General features: G+C 36.7%; 2 protein-coding genes across 2 annotated transcripts; both read left to right on the top strand.

Annotated features, from left to right (window-relative positions):
- Window positions 1-15921: 15921 nt before the first annotated feature.
- Window positions 15922-17499, top strand: HBE1 (hemoglobin subunit epsilon 1). Its single transcript, XM_056116109.1, has 3 exons — window positions 15922-16058; window positions 16184-16406; window positions 17232-17499. Exons 1-3 carry the CDS (start codon window positions 15967-15969, stop codon window positions 17358-17360), a joined length of 444 nt encoding a protein of 147 aa, XP_055972084.1. The 5' UTR covers window positions 15922-15966; the 3' UTR covers window positions 17361-17499.
- Window positions 17500-23398: 5899 nt separating this feature from the next.
- On the top strand, window positions 23399-24762 carry LOC130025167 (hemoglobin subunit epsilon-like). The gene is made up of 3 exons (XM_056116114.1): window positions 23399-23490; window positions 23604-23826; window positions 24634-24762. Exons 1-3 carry the CDS (start codon window positions 23399-23401, stop codon window positions 24760-24762), a joined length of 444 nt encoding a protein of 147 aa, XP_055972089.1.
- Window positions 24763-25697: the final 935 nt, after the last annotated feature.

Consider the following 25697-nt stretch of genomic DNA (forward strand, 5'->3'; position numbering starts at 1 on the left):
GGAATCTACATAATAGAATGAAGGGAAATAAACTTAAGAAAGAGCATAAAGAGATGAAGATTGAGGAGGAAATCTGCAGGGAGGCAAGAAGGACAGTATTAATGGCCTAAACTATCATTACAGTTTGAGTTAAGGCATTCATGTAAGGTTGGACATGTAGGGCATGTTTGTAGACCAAATCATTCCCCAAATCCCCTGCTCATTTGCTCTTTGCTACATTGCTAACTAGTGTTAGATGCTTGGTGTTTTAGGAAAGCAGGGATTTAAGACTGTGCACAAAAAGGGCAGAAATGAGGAAGTTAATGACTGTTACTTTGGAAGAAGCAGTTTCTGGGGCTTGGACTTCAGCATTCTTTGACTCAGCAAATCCAAATTCTCCTGAGGACTTTAGGAGCTGCTGTATAAGGTGTTTATCAGAGGTTGCAGAGAAGGCAGGGCCAGGGCCAGCTGCCAGCTATCAGAACCCAGATGGGCTACTAAACTGTAGGCTCAGATAGACTGTCTGGTCAGCTTCACAGTCTGGGTGGAGTTCATCACTCTCAGAGGAGATAGACTGTGAGTACAGAGAGTGAGTAAAGCAGGGGCCACAGGCATACATACAGTGTTTAGTATTCTGTTACACATAAAACTCCCCATCTCCATAACTAAAAGATAATGTGATTCCATGTATAATAATTTTTATTTTTGGTTACTTTGAGTGTTGAAAAGGTATACACTAACAGATAAGTGAGAGAAATTTAGGACAGATCTCTGAGGTCCCTAGGGAACAGGTATATCAAAGGAACAGGATGGTTCTAGAAACTAACATCAAACATTCTTAAAGTCGTAAAGAAACTCTCAAAGCCCCATGTTAAATTTATTAATGGCCTGAGATACTGAGTAATAGAAACTTTCTCATCTTCCCAGGTAATATAAAGTCTAGACCTTAGCATTAATACCTGAAATCTAAAGGAACAGATGAAGAGAACTTACAGTTACTTTTCAATTTAAGAGAACCTCACTTTACTGTATGTATATTCCAAGATTCTGAAAATCAGTAGGTCACTAAAATCTAACCTAGAGTTGAGCAAGAAGCAAGATGATTAAGGTACAATGGGCCACAGGAGATACACTGGAAGAATAGAGGGGGTTTTAACTAGAGAAAATGAGATGAGAAAAGGAGTTCGTACTGAAATTGTTTTATAATTCAATTACTTCTGTAATACAGGGCTATTTTAATGATCTCATTGAATATGATAGTAATGGAAAGCACATATTTTTGAAAATAGTGTAACACGTGTTAAGGGCAAGTAGTCTCTTGAGTAACATAAGATTTAAAAGTTATAAGTCATCTAGATATAATCTTTATCTTTTAAGACATAAAATAGAATTAACATATCTAAGTTTATTATATAAATTAATTTATATATCACAATGGATTAATGTCTCTTACTGATGAGGACACTAAGACCCAGAAAATGTAAAAAAAATATTTAGCTAATAAGTAGCCAATTGTGATTTTAAACCAGGTGTTTTGACTATCCCACTGTTTACATTATGATGTAATGAAATGTCTCTATACATTACATTATGCCTCTCCAAGTGTGGAAAACTTGATGGTTAATCTTTGAAAACTCACAGAACTTGTAAACTATGAGGGTAGCATATAAGCCTAGCGCTGTTGCTCCAGAAAGTGCAGCAAAACACCACAGAGACATACTCTGTGAACCCCCCAAAAGAAGAAATAGATATCACATTCACATCCCCTTTGGAGATTGGAGGTCATTATTTCAGTCATAACTGCAAACTAATTTTAGTAACCAGTCTGCCCGGTTACTCACATTAAAGACTTTTGAGGGGGAAAATGTAAACAAAAACTTGGAAGCAACTTTGAAATAAAAGGAAGCTTTACCTTGGATGATAGAGTATATTGGTTTAGAGATGTCAGCAATGTAAGCGATGTCATTTGTATTTCCAGACATTGCTCCCCAAATGTGTACTTTGGTAGAGGGAAAGAGTTTTATGTTATTAAGTGTTATGTTATTCAGTTACTCCCTAGTTTTAACCAATATTCTCTCTTTTACCCTGCAATAACTTGGAACTTCCCTCCCCAGAATGCTTAAACATATTTATCTATTTAATTCTAGACAAGTACACATTCTAACATGTGTAAGGCACTGCAGATATTAAACCATATTAAGGGCAGCACTGTGGTGATAAATTAGGAACACAAAGTATGAGAAAAAGTCCTGCATGTTTCCTGCACATTTCTTTAGAGAATCTGACAGCAGGAAGTCCCAGAATTAGAAGTGCCAGGCCCTGTTCTATTTGTTAATTTCTTCATATTATGTTTGGCTTTCACAATGCCTCACCTATCCATATTCAGCATAGAAGAATTTAGCTTCAGTTTTATAAAGTGCCTATAATATGTTTTTTCTAATCTCTCTTACTCCATGTCTCTTAAAAGTCAGACATCAAGTTTCCTCTTCTAAGTTGTAGTTTTAGATCTTAGATTCCCTTGGGAGTACACTCACTGGTTCAAGAGAAAACTGGGGGGTTAGGGATGAAGTTAGTGGTAGAACTCTTGTCTTACATGTGTGAAGATCTGGGCCCAATTCCCAGAACTACAAACAATAAATTAATTAATAAAAAAGTAAAGGGAAGACTAGAGAGAAGGCATTATGGCAGAGACAAACAGTAAGAGAAACTTGTTAATGAAGGTTAATGAAGGGAATGTAGGGTCCCAGTACTGTGGGTAGGAAGCTTGCCTTACATGAGCCCTCCTGGGTTTGATCCCTGGTATCCCATTTGGTTTTCAGTCTCCCCAGGAGTGATGTGTAGAACAGAGACAGAAGTAAGCCCTGACTATTGCTGGGTTTAACCCTAGTCTCCTCACAGTACCACCCCTGCAACCCCCCAAAAGGAAAAGAAAGTAGACATGTAGACTAAAAATATCAACATGATGTACAACTGTCCAAATACCTACTGTAGAGTTGTTATGGAAAGTCTGGGTATGACTCAAAATAAACTAAATAGTACACTGATAATTAAAATCAATAAACTCCATATAAAGAAAAAATAGATAATTTGACGTGTGAAGTCTAAAAAGTCAAACACGTAGGTAGAAGTAAATAAAACAGCGGTGAAGTAAGGATATGGCAGAAATTGGTTAGAGGTACATTGGTTAAGTTATACAGGATGAATAAGTACTGATCCTTAATATGTAGAACATGAGTACTATAATTAGTAATACAACATCAAATACTAACAATTTGTTAGGAAAAATTTTCAGATTCTTTTGTTATAAAAAGTGGCAAAGATGTTAAGTATCTTTACTGCAGTAATTATTTCACTATGTAAAATGTATATCAAATTATATTGTATACATTAAAGATAAAAATACAAAGAAAATCAAATGTGACAAAAAAATTCAGATATCTTTTAAATAGCACCAACTATATGCTTATATTGTCAGGTAGCAATAAGCATTTACTGAATCTGCATCTACTTATGAAAAAACTTTAATCTATTATCTTAACAACCCTATGCAAAAATTGTTATGCTCCTATTATTATTAATGAATAATAATTCATTATTCACAAAAGATATGAAGTATTAAGCAGCATGGTCAAGGACATAAAGAGACCAGCAATGATAGTTGGAACTGATCACTCTGGACAAAAACTGAGAGCTGAGAGTAGGTTAGGGACATACATGATAACCTCTCAGTACGTATATTGTAAACCATAAGGCCCAGAGAGGAGAGGGAGAGAGAGAAGGAGAGAGGGAGAGAGAGAGGAAGAGAGAGAGAGGAAGAGAGAGGGAGAGAGAGACAGAAGGGAGAGGGAGAGAGAGAGGAAGAGAGAGAGAGGAAGAGAGAGAGAGGGAGAGAGAGGAAGAGAGAGAGAGGAAGAGAGAGGGAGAGAGAGACAGAAGGGAGAGGGAGAGAGAGAGGAAGAGAGAGAGGAAGAGAGAGAGAGGGAGAGAGAGAGGGAGAGAGAGGGAGAGAGACAGAGGGAGAGAGAGAGGAAGAGAAAGAGAGGAAGAGAGAGAGGGAGAGAGAGGGAGAGAGAGAGGGAGAGAGACAGAGGGAGAGAGACAGAGGGAGAGAGAGAGAGGAAGAGAGAGAGAGGAAGAGAGAGAGAGGGAGAGAGAGAGGGAGAGAGAAAGGGAGAGAGACAGAGGGAGAGAGAGAGAAGAAAAGTGCCTGCCATAGAGGCAGGCTGGCAGGAGGGTGGCAGGAGGGAAACCAGGGACATTGATTTTGGGAGGTGTGCATTGGTGAAGGGATGACTATTAGACTGAAACCCAAACATGAACAATCTTGTAACTGTTTATCTCTTGGTGATTCAATTAATAAATAAATAAATAAAATAAAATAAAGGGTGTAGGTGGTATTGGGGGTCATTGAATACCTAATAATTCCTTGTAATCCTGTTTGATTGAAACATTCACCTCTTCATTTCATTATAGATGATTGTAATTATTATAGATTCATTCTTATTCTTTGCTCTTTTTAAAATTTGTCTCATGTCTGTAGTTTTATGAAACCTTTAATGAGAAGAACAGAGGGATGGCAAAGTTTATTGTGCTGAGGCATGAAATCTTTCTCTATAATCAGGCACTAATGAGTGGAACCATAACACTCTACAAATTATACTCCATCAGAATTTTAGTTAGCTTTAACATTACTGACAGGTATTATTGATCATAACAAATCAATTTTTATCCTTCTATTGCCTTCCCAAAGTCTAAGCTTAGTCATTTCTGACAGGCTCCCCACTTAAATCAATGGCCTACCTGTTACTTACTCTGCATATTCTTGTTGGCCAGGATTAGCTGCAGGTGACCTTGCTGAGTCATGCCGAGTCATGCTGAGGCTAAGGGTGTGTGGCCAGATGTTTTCGGCCTTGGGTGATGACTACTATCTGGATCCCCAGCAGGAGACTTACAGACAGATGGCATGAAAAGGAGAAGTTGAATACTTAAATGAAGTCCACCCGAAACACTCTTCTGTGAAGAGAAGTAGATCACTAAATTGGAGTGTGATATTGCTTTGAATATATTTCTTTTGAAATTAAAATACTATATATGTTACTCCAATAGATGTCATAAAATCATCAGTCATTATTCATCAAATATTTATTTTGCAAATTTACTTTCATACCAAGAAGCGGAAAAGATATCAGTTGTCAGTCCATGTGTATGAATTTAAGTTCATAAAATTTATAATCTCTGGTCAAATGCTAAAGCAATTTGAAGTTAGTGAGGATTTTTGTTAATGAGTTTTTTGACTAGTATGTATCACATAAACTAAGACAACATTTTACTTTGCCCTGTATACAGTTGTGGCAGTGATGGATGGCTAAAGATTTTTTTTCAGCTTCTCTCTTTTTTTTAAATTTTTTAAATTTTTAAAATTTATTTATTTTTAATTTACTTATTTTGAATACCCATCCCTCCACCAGTGACCATTTCTCACCACCACGGATCCCAGTATCCCTCCCAACCCCCATCCCCCCCATCCCACCCTGCCTCTGCTTCTCTTTTTAAGATTTCATATACTGAACATTAACGTTAACACTTTATAGATAGAGGCAAAAATAAGAAATGAAAATAAATGCATAAAACAGAAAATCTAAATAATTATTCATAATTATAGGTTATTCCTAAATTTGTAGGTGATAGAGTCTGCATTACTTTAAAAAACATTTTCATATGCTAGGTGAGGTCAGAAGGGGATAATACTTGGCATCCTTCTGTTTAAGGAAACATCTCGTCAGTTTTGGTGCTGCCATTCTCATTGGGAAATGCAATTATAAGCATGTAAGGGTATTTTCTTGAAGAGAATTAATAGGATTCCCATGTGTTGACATGACATTCCCTTCTGACATGACAAGAAGAAATACAAACTATGAAACAGTACTAAGGTAGGTAAATAACAGGAGGTTAAGGGGTCAGAAAAGTTTTTCAAAAGAATGATTTTTAAGGTAGATTCTGAAGAGTTAATTGTAGAAAAAATATGTTTTAGGAAATATAATGTAACTTGCAGAATGATATAATAGTAATAATTCAACTGGAGTTTACAGTTCAACTGAGGAACTATATCTTGATCAATGAAGGCACAAAGTTTATGATTCAGGAATTCTTGGTTTGTTCTTGAGAGAATTGAAGAATCACTTAGGCTCTGTCGCACTATCCTCCCGTTGTTCATAGATTTGCTCTAGCAGGCCCAGTCACATGTCCATCGTGACACTTGTTGTTACTGCGCTTGGCATATTGAATACATCACGGGTAGCTTGCCAGGCTTTGCCGTGTGGGTGAGATACCCTCGGTAGCTTGCCAGGCTCTCCAAGAGGGGCAGAGGAATCGAACCCAGCTCGGCCAGGCCAGCTGCGAGCAAGGCAAACGCCCTACCGCTGTACTATCACTCCAGCCCACTTAGGCTCTATCATATGAAAATATATATTTATATATACATACATATGTATACACATATAGAAATTATATCTCTATTACATTCAATATGAACATTGTGGCAACACAATCTATTCCGGTCTCCCAAAGAAGAATAGAAAGAGCTATGCTTGGAATATCACGTTTCACTCAAATGGGAGAAAGAATCCGGAGTTCTTACATCCGTCGATGATCAAGAATCAGGGACGCTGTCTCATTTGCCAAGGTGTCAAAAATCAGATGGGCTGGTCACGTAATGAGATTTAAAGATGACCGCTGGACTAGAGCTGTTACCGACTGGACTCCAGGGGATGTCAAAAGACCGCGTGCCCGCCCACCTACCAGATGGTCAGACTTCTTCGTCAAGATCATGAACGATCTGTTTGAGGCCCTTCATGTTCCCGGAGCGAACAGATGCCACTGGGCTACACTAGCACGCGACAGGGACAAATGGAGACGTTACTGGCGCCCGCTCGAGCAAATTGACGACTAGTGGGAAGTTAAGTGATTTAAGTGATGAAGATTGTGGCATATAACATATAAACTGCTCAAAAGTACCAAAATCATAATTGATAATGGCTATATGTCAATAATCCTCTTTTAGTGTCATGCAATGCATTAGGAATAAAGTAGTATAAAACTTATCACAAAATTAAAGTTCTTAATGCCATTTTTCTATGTAAATAAGAAATTATGTAAGCGGAATTAATAGGAAAGAGACTGAAGGTGGATTCAAGAGCCAAATTGTAAAGGTATTTTTGTTCCATGACAAGATGTTTCAATATTGACATCTAATCAAACAGCAAGAAGATAAAGATTAGAGATTTAATACAGAAAATAAGATGATATTGGTTAGAAAGAAAGATTACCTAGGTAACAGAATGAGAATTTGCCAAGTCATTCACTCATTCATTCAACTTAGTAAACATATCTAGAACACTGCTATCTAACAGACTGTACTTATCTTTAGTTTACTAATGTGAATAAAACACTATCACTGGACTTGATGTTTCATATATTCTGATAGTCGTTCAGGTAAATGGACTATTATAACCTCAAAATTAAAAAATATTGATATGGAGAAAACACAGAAGCAAATTATCTGCCAATAATTACTAATCAAAGATATAGACTGGTTGTGAAATGGAGAAAATAAGGTGAAATTTAGTTCATAGGTGATAGCAACAGCAAGTAGTAGAATTGATGGAGTTATGAACCAGAATCAGGAAAAGATCATAATATTTAATCAAGGGGGTTGAGTAGTGGGATATTTCTTTATGCTCTGACTTTTTGTCCAAGAATAAGTTCTAGCTACCAACTTACCAACTCAGTCTTGGAAGAACTTTCAGAGCATAAAGAGAATTAAGATTCAGAAATAAGGAGCTTTTGAAGACTAATGTTTAAGTCATTTAAAGTTAGTCTTTCTTACAGAAATTGCATAACCAGTATGGAGTTCAGGTGTTAACATTTATGAAGATATAACATATTCTGTCCATAAATCCTAATATTCACTTTGAAAATTGATTGATTTCAGGGCTTGAGTAAGTCCTGAGCTTACTTGGTGTACCCCCAACCTCCCCCCGCAAAAAAATTCATTGTTTATAGGGAAAAAAACTGACAGCATTTTAATTAATATATTTATTTATTTATATATTTTAGTTTTGGGACCAGACCCAGCAAGTGCTCAGGGAAAATCATGACTCTGTGAACAGGTATCACTCCGGGTAGAGATTTAGGGACAATATGGGTAATGGGAATCAAACTCAAATCTGTCAGTGCATGGCAAGCACCCCATGCGCAGTAGTATTTCTTTGACCTTTGATTTGTGTTTTATCTGTTTATTTGTTGGCTTAACTTAACTTTGTTAAACATGTTTTGGAAGGTGATAGACACATAATTATTAAATGAATGACAAGATACAGAAAACATTCTGTTAGTGAAAGTCTTTTGAAGGCTATTAGGCTATTGTCTAAAATGTAAGCCTCAGCTAATAAGCTTGAAGAAAAATACCAGAGTTAGAAGAACTTCTTTCTTTCTTTCTTTCTTTCTTTCTTTCTTTCTTTCTTTCTTTCTTGCTTGCTTGCTTGCTAGCTTGCTTGCTTGCTTGCTTGCTTGTTTTTGGGGTCACACCTGGCAATGCACAGGATTTACTCCTGGCTCATGCACTCAGGAATTACTCCTGGCGGTGCTCAGGGAACCATATGGGACGTGGGAATTGAACTAGGGCTGGCTGTGTGCAAGGCAAACTTCCTACCTGCTGTGCTATCATTCCAGCCCCAAACTTTTTCTCTTTAGCCCTGTGCTTTGCTGAGAGTCCCTTATAGGAGAGTAGTTTATAGAGATGTCTATAGAGTTTAAATTTAGTTAGAATACACACTTGAAACTAAATTCATTAGAAGAAATAGAAATATATATTATGTTAAAGGAACAGAAATATTGCAGATTCCTTAGAGGAAGGATGGGTAAAATTGTGGCATTATTTCTGATTCTTCACTCTATTAGAAAACATTTCTTGGGATTAGGGATCCAGCCATCATCTTGAAATTCTGATACAGCATTTTTACTGTGTTTCTGACATGTTTAATTCTCTACACTACTCTCTCTAGTTCTCTGAGAAGGCTTACGCTATAACTTTTTCATGAAAAGCAGAAACAATTTCCTGACTGCCTCTGCTTGCACGGACCCATTGTTTAACCTACCAACACTTGACACAATTACCCTGCTCAAATACATATAGCTCCTTTAAAGGTTGAGGTGAGTCAAAATCTGCTTTCTGTCTTCAGGAAATTTTTTGTTTCTTGGTCTGAGACATTTATTTATATCAACTTTATTGAGATATGTTATACATATTGACTTTTTGAAAGTGTCAAATGAAGTGATTTTGACATTCATTGTTGTGCAGCAATCAGCTTGTTCAATTTTGGAATATTTTCTTTTCCTATCTTTTAGCAATATCCTTCCTGTGATTTCAAAATGTGGGTTCATGATGTGTATATTTGGTGGCTGAGAACTGCCACCCTGGCCTTCTCAGCAGAGGTAGAAAGAGACAGGGGGACCATAGGCTTATGGTCAAAATATCCAGCTTAATGCAGAGCTGTTAGCATAAATATAGCACATCTGAGGGGGTTTGAGGTATGGGACTGCATGTAGGTGTGATGGATCATTACAGTGGTAATGTGTTTCAGTGGAGGCCATTCTCTTGGGGGATTAACTCAAGGAGACACTGTCTCCCAGGGACATTATTGATTTTCTCTTTCCTTCTAGTTGTACATATTAAACAATTAAAACAATAAAGTTTACTTCTTATTAATACTTTCAGTTATTTGGATAAACATAATGAAATATAGATTCCACTTAGTTCTTTGGGCTCTGAGTCCAAGCCCTCTGGGCTTCACCATAAATCCCAGACAAAATCCTCAGACCAGTTCAGCTTGTCCTTCCCATGAAGGTCCTGTCTTTGAAGTCATAACGACTTGCATCAAGACCATACATTTATGCTTTCTAGACTCCCATTTTGATGCAGTGGTAGCTTGACACACTCCAAGTCCATCCAAGGCCCACAGTGGAACCTTCCTTTATGGGGTGTTAGGAACTATAGCAACTGAAGTCTGAGTCAAGTAATTTTGACAGATGCCCAGGAGTAGATGTAACTGAGTCATTCAACTGCCAAATATTAGGAGCATAGCATTAAAGGTTTTTCTGTGTTTAAGCAAAGAACATTGCTCTATTGTAAAATATAAAGTTATATGGAAAAATCAAGTAATTTACTTCAAATACAAATTCAGTACCATCAGAGGTTTTGACTTATAAGTAACCAGGACTGACTTGGGAAATGTGAGAGGTAAAGCACAAAGGAAAGTTTAAAGGTAAACTCAAGGTATTAGGGTCATTCATAAGAGCTCTGTGTCTCTGGTGGGGAGGAAAAGAGTCAATTCACTGATTAAGTCTAAAGCACTTAGTTAGTTAGTATTAGTATCTAACACCCCTTAATCCCCGCCATTTGGTCAAATCACTATTTCTCTCCCTACCCTCAATATCCAGAGGCAACCACCACTCTTCCTGTCTCTTTCCCACTGGGAACATTTGATCATGGACTACCTTTCATTTCAGTTTTTTTCCCCCTCCAATTCTCAACTCTATCACAAGCTCTTCTTATCCCCAAGAGAGCTGCCTTGTCAAACCTTATTTCTGGATTGTCCTTAATAGGTGTTTTAATATATTGGGGTCTTTTACTTTAATAAGAAAATATAACCAGAACACAACTTTTCAGAAGAGATGGAACCTTCATGAAAGTTTATCTTCATAAATCATGTTTATGATTTGTGTAGTCAAACATGGTCATGCATTCAGCAGGACCCTATACTTGATTAAAATCTGTTCCTGCCAACATAAAATTATTAAGAATTTCTGACAAGAGAGACATGCATTTTCATTTTTCACTGGATCTGGAAATTATGTAAATGGTCCTAATGAGAAGAACTGTATTTGGGCTATATGTATTTCTAACAAAATTCCCACCTATGCATATAATACAATAAAAATTAGTGTTTTGGATTGAATTCTTCCATTCTTATTCCAATTTACACTCACACAAAGAAGTTACCAGGATGTAGAAATATCCAATGAGTGGAACTGTAGTTCTAGAGCCCTGACTGGGTATTTGAAAGTCAAAGCTGAAAAGTGAGCCTTCCTTGCCTAGACCAGAGACCTCAGTTTAATGACCTGCTTCTCTTCACAGAATTCTTATCCTGTCTGATCATTCTCTGACTCTTGTGACATTTTTCTATCCTCAAAGAAAATGTGATCTTCCCCTGTAAGAGGGTTATATTCTGCAACTCTAATCAAAGAACATTGGTTGATGTAATTTTTGGCTAAAGCTCAAGAAATAGTTCCCATTTTTTTAATCTACTCATTCAATAAAATAAAAATTTTTAGGCAATAACTATGAATTTTTAGGCAATAACAAAGAGTCTGAAAAACTCAGTATCGGAGCTGAAGAGATAGTACGATTAGTAGGACATTTGCCTCTCATGAGGTTGATGCAGGTTCGATCTCCAGTACCCCATGTAATTATTTTAGTCCCAGCATGAGTGATATGAGTGTAGAGCCAACAGTTAGCCCTGATCACCATTAGGTGTGCCTCCACACACCCAAAAGACAAAACCAATAAATAAAAAATGACAGTTTCTTGCAGTAAGTAAAAGAAAGCCAAAATACTTAGAATTTTCTATTAAAACAATTGCTCATGCTTATTATAACATATACATATAATATGTGCATATACATATATTTATATAGATATGTATGCATGCACATTTATAATATGTGCATGTTCATATATATTTTTCTAAGAATACTAATAATTTCCTACTTTTTTTTACTTTAGCTCCTTTATGACCACATCATTTTCTAATCTTTCCTTCACTCAACCAGATTCTTCCTTAACTTTATTTTCAATTGAACTCAAGTTGATGTCATGCAAGTGCCCTTTCTGTTATGCTATGACTCTGGCTAGATTTTTATATACTTTTATTATTGACTATCTCTCTAATGTTTAACACATTTCTCTTTATATACCATCACATTCCAGGAATTATAGTTAGCAGCTTCTGGTCTGAGAGAATCATACTGCCTCTTTAAGAAGAATCTGAGTCTCTCTTTTTTTTTAATCAATGCATTTAATTTTAGTGTCAAATTTAGAAAATAACACTTATCTTCTAGCCAAGTAATGTAATCACTCTATCTTGACAATACTTAGTCATTTGTATATACACATATTATACAGAGCATATTTATTTTGTACATTGGAGCACATAAAATGTGTAACTCTGAACTACTAGTTCACAGTTTCTCTTATTTATCTACTTGTATAGGAATCAAAACCAGGATATTTTAAGGTAGTAAGAGAAGAACATTGGCCTGAAGTTCATTCCGTTTAGCTAGTTCCCTCCCTTTCTGTAACTCTGTGTAGAGGAGAGTCCTTATCTGTGACCACAGTTTCTGACCCCACCCAGCTATCATTGACTGAGTCTGCAGAAAAAGGAAAACACCAAATTTGCCTGCCTCTGTTAGTCAAAATAATGGAATAAAATAAATATCCCTAAAACAACATAAGACAAAAGAATAAAGTAAGAAGAAAAGAAAGAGTAAGTGGAAAAAGAAGAAGAAAAAGACTGATGACTAAAGTGTGAGTGAGACCAGGATGCAGAGAACTACATTATAGGTTTATTTAAGACTCTAAGTCATTCCTTTCCCTCAAAGACACCTCAAACTCAATAAGGTGAAAGATAGGCACCTGGCTTAGAAAAGGATCATTTTGGGGCTAGAATAAGAGCTAAGGAAGATCAGAAAGAGTAACCATTAACTGCCCGCAGTACTAGGTCGTATGAAGCAAAGGACCCTGTTTCTTAATAATTTTTATTAGTATGTAGAGGTCTAAACATAATCATTGCTACTTCCATTTTATCCCTCATCATCAAATTTCAAATTTATCCCTTCCCCAAAATAATTGTAGCTATTTTAATTCAGAAAAGAGGTAATTCTTTGCTTCAATATTGAATATCTGGACAAAGTCTTACTTTTTACTAAATAAAAAATAAAGCAATTTTGTACTCATTTTAAAAGTTAAAAGTTACAAAGTAAAAACATATTCAATTTTTTTGTAAGCAGAAGTGGAATCTTAGCATAGAATAAATCTTTTCCACTATATGTGGAAATTGGATTTAAAACAGTCTCAATTGACACCAACTAGAAATTTAAATATTAGATTGATGCATACTTCTGGAGTACTATATTTTAACAAAGTTCATAAATTACTAATATTTTTACATTTTACATTTGAGAAAAAAACTATGAGATTAGAATGACCTATGCTAATGCAATATGCAAAAGAAGAGAAACTCTTTTTAAAATTTTATTGAATCACCGTGATATAGTTACAAGTTTTCATGTTTGCGTTACAATCATACAATGATCAAACACCCATCCCTCCACCAGTGCACATTCCTCACCACCAATATCCCCGGTATACCCCACTTTTCCCATCCTCCCCCTGCCTCCATGGCAGACATGATTCCCCATAATCTCTGTCTACTTTTGGGCTTTATTTTGCTGCATAGCTACTGAGAGGCCATCATGTTTGGTCCTTTATCTACTTTATGCCCACATCTCCCATTTCTACCTCATGTTCTGAGTTTAAAACAAGACTGCAGTCTCTGAATTAGAAATACAGTGGAATATACTCATGAGGTTTATTCAGGAAAAGAATTGCTTTCTAAATTTATAGTTTTATGTGGTTTGGTTCTTATTCTCTGAAATTTAATAATGTTTAATCTTTGCAAGACCTGAAGAGGCACAATAGCCTTTACATTCTGGATCTATAAAAAATATACCTTGGAAACCTAGAACCCCGCCTTTAGTGATTAAAACAACTCATATTAATTGCTGTTCTAGTCTTCTTCAAGTAGGTAACTATTCAAATTGCTTCACTCTTTTTTTTTTTTGTGCTAGCATTTTTTTTTTTTTATTAGTGAAGCACCATGAGGTACAGTTGTAGATTTACAAATCTTTGTGCCTGAGTTTCGGTCATACAATGATCAAATACCCATCCCTCCACCAGTGCCCATTTCCCCCCACCCCCCCTCCCACCCTGCCTCTGTGGCAGGGCATTCCCCTTTGTTCTCTCTCTCCTTTTGGGTGTTGTGGTCTGCAAAAGAGGCATTGAGTGGCAATCATGTTCAGTCCATAGTCTACTTTCAACATGCATTTCCCCTCCTGGGAGGATCCTCCAAACACCTTTCATTTGGTGTTCCCTTCTCTATCTGAACTGCCCTTTCCCCTAGAATATCCGGCTGGCCTCTAAGTTATGGAGTAATCCTCCTGGTGTTGATCTCAGCTATTCTTAGGTATTGATCTCATATTTTGTTGCTTTATATCCCCCAGATGAATGCAATTTTTCTATGTCTATCCCTCTCTTTCTGACTCATTTCGCTTAGCATGATACTTTCCATATTGTACCACTTGTATGTAAATTTCATGACTTCATCTTTTCTAAGAGCTATGTAGTACTCCATTGTGTAGATGTACCAGAGTTTCTTTAACCATCTAATCTTTGATAAAGGTGCAAGAAATGTGAAGTGGAGTAAGGAAAGCCTCTTTAACAAATTGTGCTGGCATCACTGGATGGCTACATGCAAAAAATGGGCTCAGAACTCTGCCTAACACCATGTACAAAAATAAGATCAAAATGGATTAAAGACCTCAACATCAGACCAGAAACCATAAGGTACATTGAAGACAAAGTTGGCAAATTGCTTCACTCTTGACTTAGAGACTTTTTTGGGTTTTGAAGAAGAAAAAAAGTTAAAGCATTTGTGAAGATCATAGTCTATGAGCACTGACCCACCAAAAATTCAGATTTAAAGATGCAAATAAAATGCAAATAAAATAATTTTTCCTCAATCCCTTACTACACTTACTATGACATCATTATAACAGTATATTATACTTTAATAGTTGTAAAGCAGAGAACTATTTTATGATGGGTACTTTAGCAGCCCAACAAGGAAAGGGAGACAACACATCAGAGCAATTTGAAGTTTCAGTGTATGGCTACAGCATGCATTAAACACACATATATGCACACAGTTCCTCCTCAGTGGACCAACTGATTTATTTCTCATTTTGACCATAAGTCTAATTTTAGGTAATCCCATGCTCCTTAGCTGCCTGACTTGTTAAAGATATATATATATATATATACATATATATATACACATATACATATATATATATTCTAAATATGAGAGCCCAGGGCAATCTTGCTACAGCAGTCAATTCTCCTTGCAGTCACAGAGAAATAAATAGAGAGTCTGTTCCCAGGAAGCACAGGATGAAGTTTTTTCGGTCTGCCCTCTCTGTAAAATCATCGTCATTAAAGTACTTTCAGACTGAGGTCATAGTCCTGTGTTGGATTCCTTGATACTCCAGTCTTGTGTTTATTCTTGGAAAACTAAAGTCTAGCAATTAATTCATTTCACAAGAGAACAAAAACTGCTGAGATGCTATGTCAAAGATTGTCTTTCTTTTTCCATGACTCTCTTCTTATCCTTGTTACCAACAGTAGCCTAAATATTAGTTTTTAATGGAACTTTTCCTATCTTGAGGATACCTCTTCTCAATGGAGTTTTCCTGGAGAAGGAAAATAGGAAAGGTGAATGAGATTACAATGGGAGAGAAGATAAAAAGTGAAAAATGAATGGAAAGTAATGTGAGGGGGAGAAAGGAAAAGTTTGACAGGACCCAACCCACATTATCGCGAACTCAATGTCCTTTCCTTACAGCTGACCCTTTGCTGGACTGACTCCACCCTTGAAGGACACAGCTCTGCCTTGACCAATGGCTTCAAAGGATTAAGTGGAACGAGGGGCCAGAAGGGCAATGGTACAGAATAAAAAGGTCACATCTTCCAGCAGTAGCACATTCGGCTTCTGCCACTTCTCTGAGAACGCCTAAGTTCACAGACCTGACACCATGGTGCATTTCACTGCCGAGGAGAAGAATGTTATCACTAGCCTGTGGGGCAAAGTGAATGTGGAAGAGGCTGGCAGTGAAGCCCTTGGGAGGTAAGATCTGAAATGTTGAAGAATGGGAGTGGATGGCAAGATGAGTCTGGAAAACGGAGATCAAACTCTCCAGGATTTTTGAGAATTATCTCAATTTTACATCTTGCTATGATTTTGTTTTATAGGCTCCTGGTTGTCTACCCCTGGACCCAGAGGTTCTTCGACAGTTTTGGCAACCTGTCCTCTCCCTCTGCCATTATGGGCAACCCCAAGGTCAAAGCCCATGGCAAGAAGGTGCTGACCTCCTTTGGAGAAGCTGTTAAGAACATGGACAACCTCAAGGCTACCTTTGCTAAGTTGAGTGAGCTCCACTGTGACAAACTGCATGTGGATCCTGAGAATTTCAGGGTGAGTTCAACAAAGCATTCATGTGCTTTTTTTAAATATAAATGGAAGTTGATACTTTAATTAGAAAGACAATAAATATCTAAGGAATATGGATCATACTTATAGGGCAGAGTTACATGAACATAACCAAAGCCATGTAATTCAGGGACTCGTGACAGGAAAATGCTAGTAGAAGCCTGAATTTGCTTAAAACTTTTCAAGGACTTCTGTTAGAACTGAATGTGATAATACCAGAGAATAGTATCAAACAAAAGTAGTTGTGTTTGAAAAATAATAGAATTTGGATTTTGATAGATGTAGACATGATTTATGGCAGGAATAAACGATATAGGTGGTTAAAATAGTTTAAAATTAAAAAGAAGCTTTGGAGAAATATTTGATTGTCTCAAAGAAAAATATTTTGCTATTTTGTAAATATATGTTCATTTTATTTTGTAAAATATATTCAATGACTTGTCAGTACTGTGATAAAGTTGAGGTATATTCTTGTATTGGTTGGAGAGTTTAACTAAATTCATGCCGAGACAGTATACAGCCATGAATATATGATTACAAAAGATCATTCAATTAAGAGTAGACAGAAAGTAAATAAAAATGGTGACATGGAAGAGAAGACTGAGCTACATGTAGGCAGAATATTGAATGGAGTTGTCATTAAATTTAACAAAATTTAAGAATTTTTATTTGAATTATTGGATAACAATCCTTTAAATAATGTAAGTTGCAACTAGTTAGAAATATAGGTATCAAGTCATTATTTTTTTCTGCAATTGAATTTGAATACTTCTAATATTCTTATTGATTGCTTTTTCTTTTAAATAACAGCTCCTGGGCAACGTGATCGTGATTGTTCTGGCTTCTCATTTTGGCAAGGAGTTCACCCCTGAGGTGCAGGCTGCTTGGCAGAAGCTGGTGTCTGGCGTTGCCACTGCTCTGGCTCACAAGTACCACTGAGTCCACTTTGCTGTTCCCAAGTGCCCTTTTGTGTTCCCAGTGACAACTTTGTGTGGGGCTTGGGATTTGGTCTCTAGAGCATAATGTCTGTTTAATAAAGTGCATTCTACTCATTAATCAGAAATCACTATTTTTTTCTTGTCTGTTTTTTAAACTTGTGACTTATGGGGAGAAATGGTTTATGGCTAAAATGGGTATCATACAAAGAAAGAAGCAGAAGTGACTTTGACAAGCATATGGGGATTCATAAAGAAAGATAGGCATTTTGAAAGATTTCTGGGGGGTCTGATAGTGCAAAGGCAAGGAAGAAGTCTAATGGGGGTGGGTAAAAGATAATTAGCAAGTGAGGACTTATGGGGAGACTGGGATAAAAACTGCCTGAAAAAGAATTTATGGTGCATGACAAAATCCATTTAAAAAGAAGTTTTGTAGGGATCCGAGACCAAGGGTAGTATTACTATTTTAATTACTCTAACATACATTTTAAATAAACTAGGCTTGTGAATCTCTTGTGAGATTGAATTGGATATAGATGAGTTGAGGATTGACAGAAAAGTCTCCATGAAGGATCAATAGCCTTTTTCTCCTAGTGGATTCCACAGGATCACTGGAAAGGCAAGACTGACAAAGGAAATCACTTTTGGGCATTGTCATCAGATTGTAAGTGCCTTAATTTAGTTATATTTCGGATATAGAATGAATGAACTTTTGTGGGGAAAATAACCAAGAAAATGTAATAACAAGAGATCATAACCTAAACCAAACTCTTTCTTGCTCCTCTCTTGTTTTGACTGTAAATGCCAAGGACATAAAAGCATAGATCAGGAAGGGGGGTGGTCATATGATACACTCATTATCCTTCAGGGAATTAAATTTAGAGCAGATTATACCAGTTCAAGAGAGTTTGGAAATTTAAACTTAACAAATGGCATACATGCACACAGACATGGAGATTTAAAGAACTAAGAAGTGTGTGTGTGTGTGTGTGTGTGTGTGTGTGTGTGTGTGTGTGTGTGTGTAGGGGAAGGAGGCATACTCACCAGTACTTAGGCTTTACTCCTGGATCTTTGTTAAGTGATCACTTTTGCCAATGCTCTAGGGACTGTATGTAGTACCATAATAACTCTTCATTTTTTGGGCTCAGCCTTTTAGCAAAAAGAAGACTATGCTTAGGTCAAACTTCACCACAGAATATATAGAGGAGAAGGACAAAGAAGAAAAGAAATGCAGGTGGGGAGGAGGAGTAAGGGGAAGAAGATAGGAAGTTATGGGGTCAGGTGTCAAAGGCCTCCAGGACATTCATGGTACAGAGGAGTGTATAGCTACATATCCAAATTGCAGAGTCAATGATAATGAAAGCCACAGATCCTAATCACAACAACCAAATTTAACCACTGAAACTTTGTAATATGCCTATAAAGTTGACAGGTGGGGAATGAAGAGGGGGTCCAAGGTGGCAATGGAATATGGGAAAGTTGGTAGGGAAAGCTGACTCTGATGATGGGATAGTGAGGATCATTGCATGTTTAAATTTCAGCTATGTTTAACTTTTTAAGTCATGATGCCTTAATAAATGATTTTTAATTAATCAAATATTAATAGATAATCCCAGAATTTAATACTACAAAATGCTATCAATTTACATATCCACAGAAACTTTGTTACTATCGCTCTGAATCTTTACCAGTGTTTGTTATTATTGGATTTTATAATTATCACTGACTTATGAATATAATGGCATGTTCTTCTAACTTGCATTCTCTAATTGAAAACTCATGGTTACATATAATAATGTATATAAATTATGTATAGTGCTCATTTGTATTTCTAATTTTTCTTGTTATTATTACTTTCAAACAAATTATAATTTAATTTAAAAAAGAAAGGATGACTAATTATTTTAATAGGCAGTGAAGCCACCTAAACTAAATAATGGCCATTACCAGGATATTGGGGCTGGAGTGATAGCACAGCGGGTAGGGTGTTTGCCTTGCATGCAATCTTCCTGGGTTCGATTTCTCCACCTCTCTTGGAGAGCCCAGCAAGCTACTGAGGGTATCCCACCTGCATGGCAAATCCTGGCAAGTTCCCCGTGACATATTTGATATGCCAAAAACTGTAACAGCAAGTTTCACAATGGAGACGTCACTGGTGCCCTCTCAGCAAATCGATGACAACAGGAGGACAGTGGACAGACAGACCAGGATATTACAGGAGTATTAATCTAAGAGTAATGGGATTTAAGATAACTGAGGGCATAGTCTAAAACTATACCATTACCATATTTAAATATTATATTCTCATTTCTCACCTTTAAAGTTAAGGTCTAAGTTATTGAGCTATATTTCTTCTAGTCAATATTTCCTTCAATGCTCAATTTTTTCTAATTACAAATCAACTGCACACTACAATTTGACTTTACCTTTCTCAAGGTTTGGGATTTGCTAGGCAAAAATTCATAATTTTTTAAACATGATTTATTATTTTCCGTTTTATGTCACTATTTATTTATTTTTGGTCACACTTGGCAGTGCTCAGGACTGAGCATGTGGTACTGAGGCTAATCAGTCAAAAGCTAATTGGAGGGAAGAATGAGAAGGTTCTCCTGGCTCTGGACACTGGGATTACATTTGGTGGTGCTTGTGGAACCATAAGTGGTGCCAGGGAGCAAGGCTGAGTTGGCTGCATGCAAGGCAAGCATACCTATCTACTGTACTTGTCTCTCTGGCCCAATTTTCATAATTTCTTTCTCAATATCTTGGTATTGCAGGATTCTTTTCATTCTTGCCAAAGTTCAAATATTATCTCCTTAAGATGCTTCTAGATGCAATCATATTGTTATTTCCTTAAGTTCAGATAGGAATTTTCACAACAAATAACAATATTTTATAATATTTTAATAACTGCATATTATTTACTTCTGTGTATACCATATACAAATTAAATTTTTAAAAATAATATTATAAAACTTAAATAATATATAAATCAATGAAATACAAAAAATACAAAATTTGTCTCAGTTATCTTAAATCCCTAGTTCTTAGAACAATTATAATAGATACTAATATATGAGACTATTGCAATATATGAGACCCTGCAATATATAGTTACATATATGAGGAAAATAGGACTTATAGATAATTATTTAACTAGGGTTCAAAAAAAGTAGGGGGTGTATATGCAAACAGGAGAGGTAAAAGGCATCCAATTTGGAGGAATAATCAAATTTAAATAATGTAAAGGTTTTCAGAGACTTAAGAAAAAGCCCTTTGAGGCTGGAGAGACAGTATGGCAGATAAGTTATTTGCCTTGCATACACCCCATCAGAATTTGATCCCCAGCACCCCATAAGTTTCCCTGAGTACTACCAGGAATAATTCCTAAGTTCAAAGCCAAGAGTAACATCTGAACATTGTTGGGTGTGACCCAAATCTTAAAAAAAAAATCTTCTTGTCTTTATGGTCAGGCTCTATAAACTATTCTGTATAATCAAATGAATCAAATGTGGTCAAAGATCAATATACATTTGCCTCACTAAATGAATAAACTTATTTCTGTGTTTGTTCATTCATTTATTTATTTTTCTGGTCCTTGAAGTACTTCACATATGCGAATAAAATGCTCTGCCTTTTAGCTACATTTCTAGCTCTAGTTCTACTCTGTTTCTTTTGATGGGTCTCCTCAGCAATGCTCTGGTGACGGGGGGCCACTTGTGGAGATATTCCACCAGTCAAGCCAGATGGTTTAAGGGTGATAATGTGATGATGTTGCTGGAGTGCAAACTACTTTGGAGGTCACCAGAGCCACCTGTGTTGTTCAGGGGTCACCAAGCCATGTCTAATGACCTCCCTGGCTGTACCTGGCAGTGGTCAGTGAACATGAGGTGCCAGGAATAAAACTCCAAAGCTGAAAATGCAAGGCTTACTCTCCACTACTTTGAGCTACCTTTGACCCTGAACCCCCCTACCCCTTTGTGAAAATCTAAACTGGATTTCCATAGACTCTATGTCCTAAACTTCTATACTAATCAAAATATATTTTATGTAGACTTAGATTGTGAGAGACAATATTATGGCTATAGAACTGTAGCACTGTCTTCCTGTTGTTCTTTGATTTTGCTAGAGTGGGTACCAGTAACATCTCCCATTGTGAAACTTGCTGTTACTGATTTTGGCATATCAAATACATTAGGGGAGCTTGCCAGGCTTTGCCTTGTGGGCAGGAAACTCTCAGTAGTTTGCTGGGCTCTCCAAGAGGGACGGAGGAATTAAACCCAGGTTGGCCACGTGCAAGGCAAAAGTCCTACCTGCTGTGCTATGGCTCCAGCCCAACATTATAGCTATAAATGGAAAATAGTGACTGACAGATTAACAAATCTCATTGCCCAGAAGTTTTAGCCATCTATAGCGATGAAAAGATAGAAATTTTATATAGTCATAAGATTTAAAAAATTTTACTCTGGGCATTATAATTTCAGGAAACATTACAAGCTGGGTGGTAAAATAATTTCAATTTAGAGGTATACTGTAATAGTTAATATTTTGTTCTGCGATAGAGGCAAGTAAAAGCTTTTTTTAAAAGGGTTTTAGTATCAATTTGCTAAGTTTTCACTGAGTTTTCTTATTGTGCTTAAGATTGCTTTTCATTTCTATGACTTCAATGATCTTTTATTTTTAAGAAAGTCCCTCTTTGACCAGAAATCTTATCCTTCTTTTAAAGTAAAAGTAAGTCTTCCCTTATCTCTAAAAGCTGATAGCAAACTCTCAGTTAAAAGTCACAACTCAGTTACATCTCAGTTACTCTCCATCCATAAAGAAAGGATTTCTTCTCTGAAAGCAGAAATTAAACTTTAATATTTGAACTAATACTTGAGCTATTTTTACTAACTCTGTAAATGGATACAGATTCTTAAACATTATTTTTTATGTCGGAGTATTGATATTTATTAACATTATTTTTTATAGGGATCTCTTTTTAAAAAAACTAAGAAACTTTCTGTATCTCTTAATGCAGGAATAATAAACTCTGAGATGGAAAAAAATTCCCCTTCTCACTGAAAATATGATATATAGTTCTATAAATGTTTGCTGAAATTCATGGGACCAAAGTTAATTAAGTCACAGGGTGCATTCCTTCTATACGGTAATTTGTGGCATACTGCAAATGCCTCTACACGGTTAAAAGGACATAAAGTAAAATGGAACAAAGCCTACAGATCCAACCTATGGTAGAGATAACTCCCTTAATCAAACTTCTCATAATATGGAGTCTTCTAAAGCTCTTGATGTTAAACATGAGTACTCATTTCCCCCAATCCCTAACACCTACATCTTCTGTCACAAGCTGGAAGGCACTTTGAAGCTCTTATAACATTTTTCCAATGATTGACAGAGACTTTTTCACAACTGTGCTATTAGAGGGAGTACCTCTTAATCCTACCTTAACTTGCTTAATTGTTTCTCTTTCTGTCCTTCCTTTGATGTTAGCTAGAAGTGTTTGTAATTACTATAAAATATTCCACATGTGTGCCTGATGTGATAGTAACAAAAATGGGAAAAAAGAACAATAATTTCTTCCATACATAGACTGAACAAAAATGAAACATTCTCACAACTTCGCCCAGTTCCTTAGACATTTCAGTTCTTATCCTTCAGAGCTCTAACCCATGCCTCATGATTATCCTTGAAAGCAGTGATAGATAATAGTGGTGGGAAATCTGAGATACGAATTGCATTCTTAGGTGGAGGGGGAAGGGTGGGCTCCCCAAGAAGAGTAAAGAAGTGAAGTATCAAATTGGACAGGAATAGCAGAGTCCTTTCAAGGGGCCACCCAGCATTATCAGAGACACAATGTCCATCTTGCTGACCCTCCCTTATCCAAACCCCTCCCCTGGTGGTGACTTCCCACCCTTGACCAATAGTCATTGGGAGAAACAAGGGGCTGGGGTCGAGAGAGGAGGAATAAAAGGCCACACAGAGAAGGCAGCAGCACAGACCTGCTGCAGACACATTAGTAATCACAAGAAGCTCCTAGACACCATGGTGCAATTTACTGCTGAGGAGAAGGCTGCTGTTGCTAGCCTGTGGAACAAGGTGGATGTGGAAGTGGCCGGAGCAGAGATCCTAGGGAGGTAAGCATTAAAATCTAACAAAGGCAACTTCATATAGAAAGATTCCTGATGCTGGTCAGGTTTCTTACATGTTTGGACTTCTCATTTGATCTGTGTCTTTTACTTTCCTATAGACTCCTGATTGTCTACCCCTGGACACAGAGATTCTTTGATAATTTTGGCAACTTGTCCTCTGTCTCTGCCATAATGGGTAACCCCAAGGTTAAGGCCCATGGCAAGAAAGTGATGACCTCTTTTGGAGAAGCTGTGAAGCACATGGATGACCTCAAGGGTGCCTTTGCTGAACTGAGCGAGCTGCACTGTGACAAGCTGCACGTGGACCCTGCAAACTTTGTGGTAAGTGCAGCCTATTATTGAACTTTGCTCTTTTAGTCTGAATATCTGAGCCAGGACTACTTTGAAACTGTGATTACACATGTGGTTTGAGTTTGAGTGATGGAATCTGAGGGAGATTGCTATAAATGACACAGATAAGACAAGAATTAGAGCTATTGGATGTTCTGTGCATTTGGTTTTTCTGAAATCCATGTCTTGTAAAAAGTACTGGATAAAATTCCCTTGTCAGTGTTTGGGATGAAGGAAGTTCTGACAGGGAAAGCATCTTGCTTTTGTTAACTAAATATTTCTATAAAAATTGACAACTTCCTGCATGATTTTCTGTTACTAGCCCAATGAGGACAAAGTAAGGATGTTTTTTAAAAAGACCATCTCCCCAAACAATGGAATGACAATACTATTATATGTATATATTTTCCGGATCATTCTATATATCACAGAATTCTTTTTCATGTGAGTGTTCAAGAAAATGTATGCATATAGTGACTGGGGACTTCTTTCATCCCTTTTAGTTCTCTAACAATATTATGACTATAATATTTCTCAAACAATATGATAGTTATATATTTTAAAATAGAAGGCTTTACATAGCAATATTCTTGGGTCATGAACTGACTCTGAAAAGGAGAGCAAGATAAAACAGAACCTTAGATAGGGGTCGGAAGTAATATTGACTCAAATGTCAAGGCATATGGGAAAATGGCCCTAGGAGTTAAATAAAGTCTTATCAGTAAGGAAATGGGTATTACATTTATTTAGTCAAGTTTTCACTATGTTCTATTTTATTTATCCTTATTTTCTCTACAGCTTCTTGGAAACATGATATTGATTGTCTTGGCAACCCACTTTGGCAAGGAATTTACCCCAAATATGCAGGCATCCTGGCAAAAGCTGACAAGTGCTGTAGCTACTGCTTTGGCCCATAAGTACCACTGAATTGCCTTTCCAATGACGTGCCCCCACTGGAGAAGCCTATGTCCCAAGATCCATTTCTGATGTTCTGGGGATTGTGCCAGGCCTTCAGACCTAACTCCTCTATGATTAAAATAAAATAAATTTTGTTCAAAAAGAATTTATTTGTCTCTTTCTGTGTTTTTGTGCCTATTTAAAATCAAATGTTATAAATCTATTTTTTTATTTACTATAAGGTTTTTGGAGTGTAGTTTCACATCTCTATGTGCAAATAAGCTTCTCTACACTATCTTTTTTGTCTCTTCCAAAGAAAGCAAGAACTTTTGGGAGTATGGGGCCTTTGAAGATAGACTTAATGGAAAGATCATAAAAAGACCGATGAGATATGAGCTAGTAAAAATATGGAGTTTGGTATGACTATTTCTTGACATAATGTAGAGAAAGGAGGGACTCATGTTAAATATAGGAACACTGACATTGGTGGGATTGGATATGCTGATCCAGCAAACCTTTTTCTCTTTTTGCACAAATTCTTTTCTGTAAAAATTACATATAGGACTCAGTATAAGGTTACAGACAACTAATAAAACCAAGGTTTTCTGGAACTATGGAAGTTATTCACCAACATTCAGAACTGTAATCTCTCTGATTCTGAGGGCTCACTGAGTGCATTTGCTCCCTTAGAGATGAACATTTTGGTCATGGTGAGTCATCCCTGAGCCAGTTCCTCAAAGTAGGCTACAAGTGACAGGAAGGAGTAATCACAGCTGTGGTGAGGTCCTCTCTATACCAATATGCAATTTGCCTTTTATCTTTAAGAAAGTCCTTTTGAGATTAACACTTCTTCATTTCTATCACTGTGCCACAGTATTCAAATCAGCAGAGGTGTGGACTGAATGCTCTCAGATAACTGAGTTTTTCAGGGTAAATTATTTCCCCCCCAGATTAGTATATTTTAC

This window comes from Sorex fumeus, unplaced genomic scaffold (assembly GCF_029834395.1).
Source record: "Sorex fumeus unplaced genomic scaffold, SorFum_2.1 ptg000030l, whole genome shotgun sequence".
In the NCBI taxonomy this organism is placed as follows: Eukaryota; Metazoa; Chordata; class Mammalia; order Eulipotyphla; family Soricidae; genus Sorex; species Sorex fumeus.

What these genes read in the sequence shown, in the direction of transcription:
- LOC130025167 (XM_056116114.1), top strand. Translation starts at nt 23,399, where the DNA reads ATGGTGCAATTTACTGCTGAGGAGAAGGCTGCTGTTGCTAGCCTGTGG. An exon ending in GGAGCAGAGATCCTAGGGAG is followed by an intron (nt 23,491 to 23,603) that starts GTAAGCATTAAA and finishes ACTTTCCTATAG; the next exon opens with ACTCCTGATTGTCTACCCCT. An exon ending in TGGACCCTGCAAACTTTGTG is followed by an intron (nt 23,827 to 24,633) that starts GTAAGTGCAGCC and finishes TTTTCTCTACAG; the next exon opens with CTTCTTGGAAACATGATATT.
- HBE1 (XM_056116109.1), top strand. Translation starts at nt 15,967, where the DNA reads ATGGTGCATTTCACTGCCGAGGAGAAGAATGTTATCACTAGCCTGTGG. An exon ending in GGCAGTGAAGCCCTTGGGAG is followed by an intron (nt 16,059 to 16,183) that starts GTAAGATCTGAA and finishes TTTGTTTTATAG; the next exon opens with GCTCCTGGTTGTCTACCCCT. An exon ending in TGGATCCTGAGAATTTCAGG is followed by an intron (nt 16,407 to 17,231) that starts GTGAGTTCAACA and finishes TTTAAATAACAG; the next exon opens with CTCCTGGGCAACGTGATCGT.